The sequence below is a fragment of the Micromesistius poutassou genome, assembly GCF_964030765.1.
Source record: "Micromesistius poutassou genome assembly, chromosome: 3".
In the NCBI taxonomy this organism is placed as follows: domain Eukaryota; kingdom Metazoa; phylum Chordata; class Actinopteri; order Gadiformes; family Gadidae; genus Micromesistius; species Micromesistius poutassou.
Window position 1 is genome coordinate 4,229,694 of NC_140273.1, and position 10,546 is coordinate 4,240,239.

Sequence of the window (10,546 nt, forward strand, 5' to 3'; positions counted from 1 at the left end):
GCTTTTCTGGTCAATAAATTAATTTGACTGAATTGTTTTAGATTTTTTTTTTTTTTTTTTTAGATTTAGATTTTTTTTTTTGTCTTTATGGTAGGCTGCCCAAACAAAGTAGACCAGTCCAGGAAAGGTCGTCTATACCTCATTAGGGGAGGTACTACGGCGATATTGTTTAGATTATGGCGAAACGTGATCCTTCCATTGAAGGCTGGTCTACTGCTAGTCGCTAGTCTGCTAGGTCGCCGTCGAAGTCCGACAACATTCCTCTCTGTGGGGAACAGACCGGCGTCGTAAATCAAGTTTGATTCGAGTGAGAGGATGAATGCGCTTCTGATAACTGCGGTGCGTAAAGGATTCACCGAAACCTTCAGACAGCAAAGACTTCTTCCTGCTTCCACTCTCATGGTAAGACGCGTAGTTATGCATTGTATTTGTCAATAGTACCACAATATAGTTCTATAAACAACGTTTTTACATGGGTGATAGTAGCCTATAGCCTTTATATTCTAGCTCTATATAGAAATGTTAAAGTATAATGAAAGTATACCATAAAGTTTATATAAGCGACATAAAATAAGCGTCCTTCGTTGTCGACTCCTGCTTCCCTGTCCAGAGACACACCCAACCATTTACCTTTGGCACGAATGGCCCGGGCCTGCAGGCTGCAGCCCATTCCCCTGGCTTGCAGGCTGCAGCTCATGGACCAGGCCAGCAGCCCATGGCCCGGGCCTGCAGTCTAATGGCCCGGGCCAGTGTTCATCTCCGTTGCGGACATAGCCCTTTGTGGTAATTTGGCGCTGATATCTCTTGATGTATTGAGACTGTGATGTGTTAAGCAAATGTGTTTCTAAGTAGATACAGAGCCGCCTCCAGTCGACAGTACCTGTGGTTGCTGCTCGAATACCCTGCCGGGTAAAAGTGTCCGCTGGGAAGCGTTACGCATGGTGCGCATGTGGACACAGCAAAAAGCAGGTGAAGAACTGATGCCAGATGAAGTGGACATAATTTTAATTTCAGAATAAAATTACTTCTGATATTACTTTTAATTTTAATCAGAATTCTGACTTTAAAGTCAGAATTCCGGGCTTCACCAGGTAAAGAATTAATCTTTGAAGTCTTTAAAGTCAGAACTCAAAAAAAAAAATTCAGATGTGCCCCTAATCCTCTTCCATACTATTGAACTACTCGCAATGTATTATTTATTCATATATATATATATATAATTTTTTTTATTATTATTGTGGACTCGCAGCCCTTCTGCGACGGCGCGCACAAGACCAAAGCGCCGGGCCTCCCCCCGGTGCGCTTCACCCCGGAGAACGACGGACACCTCTTCCTCTGCGCCTGCAAACAGACCGGGAACCGTCCGTACTGCGACGGGACGCACCTCAAAGTCATCTTCCAGGACGTGGTCAAGTCAGTCAAGAAAGTGTTTCAATCCTAAAGAAAAGTCCAATGCCATCATATCCTCGTCTGCATGCAGTATACATTTTTTATTTCTGTACTCCAAATTTCCGAATGTTTGTATAAATAAATAATGATATAAATGTTGATAAAGGGAAAAAAAAAATCAGATTTGCGTCCTCTTTGAGCAGACCCGTGATGACGCGATTCCTCCGGAAGTGACCTGTGTTTGTGTGTGGCTTGCTGCGCGTACCGCGACTTTTTGCACGCAGTATAGTAGAGGTAGTGTACTTTAGTAGTGTACTGATCCTCGTTTATTAACCCGAAGAAAGAACTATAGGAGCGTCGTGGAGTTTGTCTTTATAGACCTTTATAGACTTGGTCCAGCTTCTGTAGTCTCCTCTGAGTATAGACAACATGAACATATGCCTACTGCGTTCGAGGTTGGACCCAGCATGGATCAGATCAACCTTGAATCCGTGGCTGATGACATCCATGTCGTGTTCAAAGGTAGGCTCTATTAACGTGTATGATCAACACTGATATGTAGTTTAATTGTTAACAAATACCCTGATTACTTAATGTTTTGGTGTCTTCACTCTCCACAGGTCATGCTCTCCACTCTTCCTCCAGAGCCAGTCATTGCCTCAAAGACGCCTTATAAAGTTGAGCTCATTGGTGGGAAGAGGTACTCCTGGTGTACCTGTGGTCACAGCAAGAAACAGGTAGGAAAGTGTGACACGTTAGTGTTCAGGTGTCCTTTGCTGTTCTGTCTCTTTCTGATGTGACTCAGGAGGAAGAGCTTGTAACTTGAAGGTTGCTAGTTCGATCCCTGGATCCTCCTAGCTGAGTTTCGAGGTGTCCCTGAGCAAGACACCTCACCCTAACTGCTCCTGATGATCTGGCTGTCAGCTTGCATGGCTGACGCCGCCGTCGGTGTGTGACTGTGTGCATGAATGGGTGAATGTGAGGCAATATTGTAAAGCGCTTTGAGTGGCCACTGGTTCGAAAAGCGCTGTATAAATGCAGTCCATTTACAATTTACCATTCCCCTTCAAACTACAGCCTTTCTGTGACGGTTCCCACAAGACAAAAGCCCCAGGCATGGCTCCACTCCGCTTTGTGCCTGAGAAAGACTCGACAGTGTGGTTGTGTGGCTGCAAGTACACCAATAATCCTCCTTTCTGTGATGGCACGCACAAATCGGAATTCATCCAATCTGCTCCACTGGCTGAGGAGATTGATACGAAGAGCTGAGCTGACTACACACATGTTCCCCGACCATGACCCTGCTGGAACTAACTGCACAAAGGAACATCTTCTGAATGAAGATACACTTCTGAATCGCTTCACACCTTTTGTATCCAAAGCCACCATGTAATGCTATTCGTACAAAGTGGGTGGAAGGCAAATGTGTTGAAATAATTGTTATGCACTTTAACTTGATTCCGTCGTTATAACTGTACTGGCTGCAATAAGTATACAATGTCAGGAATCAGAACCAAAAAAACGGTTTGTTTAGCATTTATTTGGGTCTGTTCACCTGCATTAAAGCTGAGCCTCATATTTATCAATATATTTTTGATTTCTTCGTACTGAAAGTTGAAGATATTACACAGAAATTTCAGAAAAATTTACAAATGTATAAAGGACATCTGTAAGACTAACACTATTGTGTCCAACCACTCCAACCTGTATTGTGTGTACAGATCTGTATTGTGTGTACAGATCTGGAACATTAAAAGGTGTCTGATTAATGCACATTGATTAATCATCGATACCCGATACACTTAGACAAAAAACCCTCCACAGCTGACAAACAGGGTAAGTAAACATTTTATTGACCTAAAACATGCACACGTCTGGAAAAAACAGGTGGGTTCAAAGAAAACAATGAATGGGCATGGATGGAAATACCACAGAGTTTAATATTTCATTTGCTTCAATTCCTCCCAGAACATTTGAACAATGACTTCGGCAAGTATCATGGTAGTGTTTGGAGTACAAGATAATGTCTTTTCCAACACGCCGGCAATCGGGTAACATGGACAGATTTTGTGATTGACCGAGCACATTTTGTAATGCAATGTGTTCTTCGTCAGTCGTGGGGTTTACAGTACCAATTGAGTGGTTGTGATGCCACTTTTTTTTTTATACAGTAGTAACAGGAACTTCAAAATGCGATATCTGACGGGGACTTGTGCCGCAATGCCAACGAAGCATCTTGTCTTCACATCTTCGCCAAATCTGATGAACACTGATGAACCTTGGGAAACGAACAGACCTACATCATATACAATACAAAACAATTATGTTGTATAAAAGATAGTTTATACATATGTATACACACATGCTTACATTCTATACATACTGTACAGTTTGTATGTGTGCATTGTCCTACACTAACACACATAACCACACGCACACATACACAAGAGTCTATTTGGCTGCATTTTTCAGTCTCTTTAGAGGTGGACAGTCCTTTTAACAAGTCTTAGGAAAGCGGCATTCAGCCACTGCTCTTTAGCAGTGAGCACGCAGACGACTCACTGGTCGAACCACCGTGTCCTCCGCTACTGTATACAAACACACGCACGCACGCACAGACACGCCCACATGCGCATGCGTGCCTTAGGTGGGAGGCGGCAAGCTGCTTTTGTCCCCGCCCCTCGCCTCCTCCTTCCCCGCAGTGGTGCCGTTCACTGTCACTTTGCGGGCGTGGCCGCTGGGCTTGGAGGTGAGGGAGTGGCGCTGCTGGCCGTTGTTGCTGGTCACCGTGGTGCCGTTGGGGCTGGGGGCGGCGGCGGGGACGGCGGGAGGGGACGGGGTGTGGGAGCCCGCCGGGCTGGGCGCCGAGGAGGCTCTGGACGGCGCGGTGGCGGCGGGACTGTGGACCTTGTCGCTCTGTGAGTCGCTCTCCGAGGTGGGGCTGGTGTTGACGCCGTCGGAGTGGCCCTGCGCCGCCGACTGGGACGCCCGCCGGCGCTTCCGGGTGGGCTTCACCAGGTACTGCAGGGGGATGGGGCCGGTCTAGGGGGGAGGAGCAGGGGGCCATGAGGTCAGACTGGGGCTCTGGGGGCTTGTTTACTGTCTGTTTGTATTGGATGGTTTTACATTTACATTTTACATGTAGGGCATTTAGCAGACACTTTTATCCAAAGCGACTTACAATAAGTACATTTGTCAGAAGAAAGAGAAACAACAATATATCGCTGTCCGAACAATAAGGATGTTCATAGAACCAAGTGCAAAACACTTTTTATACACATTTTATAGTTGTATAGAAGTAGTGGGGCTGTACTACAAACGAAGGCATTGTTTATGAAAGGATAAGTGAAAGATGATAATATGATTTGTTGGGTTACAAAAGGTGATGTGAATACTGATCATCTGGTTTAGTTCAAGCCAAAACATAATTACCAGATACAAAATCGTTCCTATTCCGTGTACAATTGTAAATATAATGCCGGTAATCAGCCTCTTCTACCCAGCTGCATGTGTAACTTCAATTATTGAACTTAAGATTTTGTTATTGCAAAGCGTCATTAAACAACAGCGCCACGGTAAATCATGAAATGGTCACTCACTCGTCTCCACTCATAGAAGTAGGCGATGTCCATTAGCGTGTAATAATCCTTCAAAGGCTCATCCCCGTACAAAACCTCCACCTGCAGAAGAGGAGAAATCACCAAACACATAGGACATTAAACCAAGTTGACAACAAACTTCAAAATCGCTTCCGCCACAAGTTCACCATTGCCACGAACAACTGTGCTTTTCTATTTATTAGGTCTAGTAAAACGCTTTTATTTATAGCGACTGTGGAGTGTGTGTGGATGATGGCTGCTTTAAGCAGTCTCACCCAGCCCGAGTCTGACTGACTGGACTCTGAGGCTGGGTGGGGCAGCACACCTGTTGCAAATTGACTAACTAATGTGCACAGGTTAAACCAGCCATCAACACACACACTCCTGGAGATGCATGGCAACATGGAGTACCAGGCCATGCATCATTGGCTTCCAACACCACCACCACCCTGCGTCCTTGTCCGGAGGAGCCCAGTGAAACCCCACTTGGTGGTGTGTTGCAACCAACATCGTTACAGCGATATACAGAGAATTCCGAAACACGTCATTAAGGAGCAGGTATGGGGTTAGGATTATTGTGCTGGGGTGTTGCAGGTAGGTAGACGGGTGTTGAAATATGGGATTCAACCAAGAACTTTTTAGTTGGTATTCAAACACCCTAGCTACACCATCTTCCTCCTATTTGGATTTTGCAATTCCCCAAATCAAAGTTTGTTCAAGCACTTTTCAAACATGATGGTACTTAGATTTGGTATTCCAGTCCATTGAATTTGATTCGTTCTTGTTTGTTGTTAATCAGCAGATACTTTATCAAGTATCCTTTTATATTAAAATGATCATCTTTCCCAAATATTGCAGAATGCCAATGGAGTTTAAAGGCGTGCATTGTACACTACAATGACCGCTCAGTCGAGCCGTAAAATCGGTACAAAGAAGGCCAGTGTGTTAAAGTGATTGAGCCCTGTGCTCTCCCCCAGCCCTGGTAAGACGGCTTCTGTGGTGAGTCTTTATGCCGATCTGAACACCACTAATGGACTGTCCATCGCATCAAACCCACCATGCAGTTTATATCATTACCGCAGTGAAAATATGAAAGCATTAGCTAGGCCAATCGGTGGCTGCGTATCCTACCCGATAACTGCTTGGAATGTCCATCTTGCTCCGGAGGAACTTCGCTAAGTGCATGACGGACATCGCTGCTGGGCATTGTAGAAAACGCTTGCCGTTGGTCTAGAATGGATAACGGAGAGACAAATAACAGTAGTCTGCTTTAGAAACAATATCATGGTTGTGGCAAATCCTCCTACTTTACGATAGGATAAAAAGGTCTTACCTTGTCCCCTTCTGTTTCTGAACGCGGCCTTTCAACATTTCTGTAAATGAATCAAAGGAGAAGGTTAATTACCAACTCATTCTGCCCTAGCGATGCAAATACGAACAGAGAGCTTTTCCAAACATCCAGAGCAAAGGAGCGAAACATTTGGTATCTGAATAATAACATATGGAACCTCTAGTCAAGCTCCATCATAGTTCCTTCATTCATATAGCAGTTTGATTTGCACGCACAATCAAATGTAGGACTGCGCTCCTGCCTTGACAGTCTCAGGCCCATACGTGTGTGATTATAGGTTTGATGTGTTGCTCAAGGACACCCTACCTATTGCCAAGTAGACTGAGGGATTTGAACACGCAACCCTCCAGCTGCCTGATCTGATCAGACTCATGAAATGCTTCCACCTGTTTTTAAATATGTCTGTTTTTAAACGTCTATGTCTGTACCTGTTTAATATATTTATAATGAATGTATTATTACTGTTGTCATTTAGCAGACACTTCAATCCAAGACAATCTACATTTCATCCAGATGCATGTCACTCAGGACCAGGAAGGGCTAAGGCATCTTGCAAACAGATGCCTTCAGGTCCACTCCAGACTGCACGCCAGACTCTAACCCAGAATCTTTCATCTGGGAGTTCAACAGCCTCATCAAGAGGCCGTCCTGAGCCTCATCAAGAGGCCGTCCTGAGCCTCACCAAGAGGCTACCCTGTGTCCATTCTATTTCCTTATGTTACCTCTTGCCTCTTTTCGGTAATGGAGACGTTGCACTCTAGTGATGGGTCGGTCGCGAACGATCCGGTTCAAAGAGCCGGCTCTTTTAAGTGAACAAGGGGAGTTGGCTCCCGACCACCAACTATAACATTTGCCTAGTCAGAATGATATGAAGGTCTCCGCGCTACAGGTGCTCCGTGCATGCTATGCTTGTGTGCAGTGACACGTCGTGCATGCATGCAAGTTGCAACCAATAACGTGTGGATAGACAGGGATCATACCATTAAGCAAGCAGCGAAGGGCGGGGGATGCGTGTTACACCCATAGACAGGTCGGGTGCGCTGCGTGGCTACAGCAATTTATTGATATTAGAAAATGTAATTTTTACTTTTGAATACTTCAGAACAAAGGATGGATTGAATAATTAATATAAAGTGATATTTATGCCTACACATACGAATCATAAGTCAAAACAGGCTACATTTGGCTGAATTATAAAAGGTATAAGTGGTAATATCAAGAGCCGTTTGGGAGCCGAAAGAGCCGGCTCTTGTTGGTGAGCCGATCCAAATGATATGAATCACTAAAAAGAGCCGTAATTCCCATCACCATTGCACTCACTTGTTCCTCTCGTAGAACTGTATGGAGAGGCTGATGATCTCATCCTCCGCTATGTTAAAGGTCTCCACTACCTCTCCTGGCTCCAGCACCCGGTTCTCTGCGTAGAAGTCCCGCCTCCGTTTCATCTCATCTGAAGTCAAGACACACACACACAAAGCAGCCGTCAACAGTCGCTCATCAACTCAACGGTGCAGACTGGTGCCAAGCAAACTATAGGAGTACAGTATTGGACACACTGTAAGAGGCACACTTAGTTCATGTCTTAAGGCATTAAGGCAGTGCTTAATGTTGCTCACCTTTAAATAACCCAGGAACCAGTTTGTAGACGATGTCTTGTAGTGTTTTGTCCGCTCTGTGAAAAGGGGCCATTTTTCGGAGTTACTACTTGAGTCATGAGTTAAGGCATAACTGGCATGAAGTAACAGGCAGGTCACCATCTTACCTTATGCTTAGCTGTGGGCATGTCTTGTGTACCTGGACGTCACACCGAGGGCAGAACTTATTGGTCTCCAGAAAGGTAACAATGCATGTTTTACAAACTGGAAAAAAAATAATAATAATAGGGGAGAAATTTAATACTTTCAAGATCACATAGATGGATACACTGATATGCATCAATGGAAGTATGAAGTTGAGGTCAAGTACAAATAACTAAGTATCTGGCTAATGCAAATGCGTATTGCCTTCATAAAACTTCATAACAGATTTTATGGTGAAGAGGTTTGGCAGTATAATGTAAACCTTTAAACCAGCTACCATTTAAAAAAAACTTGATATTGTTGTCCTGTTTAGTATATGTGACCTGTGTTTATACATTTCATATTTAAGGGTAAATAGGGAAATACGTTCTAAGATAAACAATGACGTGCATATGAAAACGTACATGAGTGCAGACACTCCACAATGGTCGTGGCGTCGATGAAATAACCGGCACACAGTGGGCAAGTGAGATGTGGATTGAGATCTGTGATTTTAACACAGTCGGGTTGCATTTTATCCATCTGTAGAGATCTGCGAAGGAACAAAAACACCATTTATACAACACAAAACAGCCCAGCACAACACAGTATCATCCAGCAGTCTGGAGCTGTGGCACTGAACATGGTGTGTTGGTTGTACACTGTGATAAATAAGGGTCTCCATAAGTGACCCAGTGTGGTCTGTTGCACGTCCTTAGAATCAGAATCGAAATTACTTTTATTACATCTTAATGTACAAGTACACAAGAGTAAAATTCTTAGGCTTGGTTCCTCAACAACCACATAGCAGCAACAATACAAGAACAACCTTGGAACAACAATACTGATCATCCACAACAATGGTGGTCGATTGACGACCGGGATAGTGAGAGATATCATTTGCAACAGTTCTACTATTCCAATGTACATTTCGACTCCATTGGGCCAGATTGAGTGGTTCTGGGGTCTGTGTAAGACTGGACTATTCAGCTGCCCCTGTGTGGCCTCAAATCGTGCATCACCACTACTTTGCCAGCGGAGCAACAAAGAGCCTTTACATTTCGCCAGTGCGTTTCTTTGCAATCGGGCACAAAATAAAAAAAACACATGCAGTGCAAATAATTATTTCAGAGTTGGGGAAGCAAAAAAAATAATCGCATTGATACACAAAGCAGCCATCTTAAATTCACTGACAGTGTTGTATCAGAGGCGAACAAGAGAGGTTCAAAATGTGACACCGTGCGCTCCTCTGTGCGTAAATCCCCCACGCCGTGCACAGTGTTCACAAAATAACCCCTTAACCAGTATGCATACGTACCAGATGAGACACATAGGTACGAAATTCCTCCCCAGCAAGAATCCAGGTAAATGATTTGGACTTGGTTTAGAATTCGCAGCAGCAGCGCCAGAAAATGGCTTTTTTCAGCACCGCCAGAGGACTGCCCATTTTGGATCACGTGACATTATTTTGTCGCCTCTTGCAAGGGGGGCATGCAGGCGGGGGTCCACCTCCATCCACAGGGGTGGACACTAGTGTACCATGGGATCGTATTATCATGCATTTACTACGGTGCAAAAGCATGCATTATGATATGCATGCAGCATCCCCGACAGTTATTATTGTAGTTCCCCTGGTGGTGGTCGGGAGGAGATGTTGTGTATTGCTGCTGCTGGCTGGCTGGGGAGTTTGTTTGGAACACCTTAATAAATCTGTTACCATCCAATCATTGTTTAATAGTGGTTTATTCTCGTGATCCCGGAATGTAGATCACTTGCTTGCGTTTTTTTGTGATAACTACTTTCTGATGTCAAGTGATGCTTGGTAGTAGTGGTAGTTTGGGGATGTATTTGGTACTTTGTGGTGACAGCAAGCTAAACAAACGTAGCCTGACTGTTGTCTGGTTTCTTGCTTATAATTCAAATATAAACTTACTTATAACATAAAACCAAATAAATAACAAGACGACACCAGCTACTGCTCCCAGTCAGACCAGTGTCTGGTCGAGACGTGTGCAGTTCCACCTTCAGCCTGGTGGGGGCGCACTTTACTCTGGATTGCAATCACGGGCGCCATCTTGGGGAGACCCCAAAACGCCAGTGACAACAATCTCAGGCGCATCATTATGGGATTACTCACCTCCAAATAAATAAGGGCTCGGGTGATCTAGGTCTGCAGTCAGCCACCTATCGGAGGGACCACGGGCGCCCAGCGACTCCTCCGTGCCGCCCTCCGCAAGCCCTCCACAAGCCAGTCCCCGGGTTGTGGAGGTCTGGATGGCCGGCTAGCCGTCAGCAGCCAGCTGGGTCTGCGCGGCGCTCCTCTCCGGACTCGACCGTGGCCTGCTCCGGAGGAAGGGTGGTGACGGCGCACTGCAATGCAATCGGATTGTCGATCCCGTCAAAAGACACCATCTGATCCAAGAGCCTGC

General features: G+C 45.0%; 3 protein-coding genes across 4 annotated transcripts; 2 read left to right on the forward strand and 1 right to left on the reverse strand.

Moving 5' to 3' along the window:
* Positions 1–271: 271 nt before the first annotated feature.
* LOC311340498 (uncharacterized protein) lies at positions 272–1,441 on the forward strand (the record flags this gene model as incomplete). Its single annotated transcript, XM_084465374.1, has 3 exons — positions 272–402; positions 853–969; positions 1,250–1,441. Exons 1-3 carry the CDS (start codon positions 316–318, stop codon positions 1,439–1,441), a joined length of 396 nt encoding a protein of 131 aa, XP_084321500.1. The 5' UTR covers positions 272–315.
* Positions 1,442–1,650: 209 nt separating this feature from the next.
* On the forward strand, positions 1,651–3,056 carry LOC311340828 (uncharacterized protein). Its single transcript, XM_084465719.1, has 3 exons — positions 1,651–1,911; positions 2,010–2,126; positions 2,467–3,056. The coding sequence occupies exons 1-3, from the start codon at positions 1,819–1,821 to the stop codon at positions 2,656–2,658; spliced, it is 402 nt and encodes a 133-aa protein (XP_084321845.1). The 5' UTR covers positions 1,651–1,818; the 3' UTR covers positions 2,659–3,056.
* Positions 3,057–3,219: 163 nt separating this feature from the next.
* Positions 3,220–10,392, reverse strand: LOC311340987 (polycomb complex protein BMI-1-A-like). Of its 2 annotated transcripts, none has more exons than XM_084465905.1 (9): positions 10,255–10,392; positions 8,543–8,670; positions 8,102–8,198; positions 7,956–8,011; positions 7,660–7,789; positions 6,322–6,361; positions 6,120–6,218; positions 4,989–5,069; positions 3,220–4,431 (listed from the first exon to the last, which is right to left on the reverse strand). In XM_084465905.1, exons 2-9 carry the CDS (start codon positions 8,658–8,660, stop codon positions 4,033–4,035), a joined length of 1,020 nt encoding a protein of 339 aa, XP_084322031.1. In that variant the 5' UTR covers positions 8,661–8,670; positions 10,255–10,392; the 3' UTR covers positions 3,220–4,032. The 2 variants fall into 2 exon arrangements, with proteins under 2 accessions (XP_084322031.1, XP_084322030.1); XM_084465904.1 differs by lacking the exon at positions 10,255–10,392 and adding an exon at positions 9,436–9,552.
* Between the last annotated feature and the right edge of the window lie 154 nt (positions 10,393–10,546).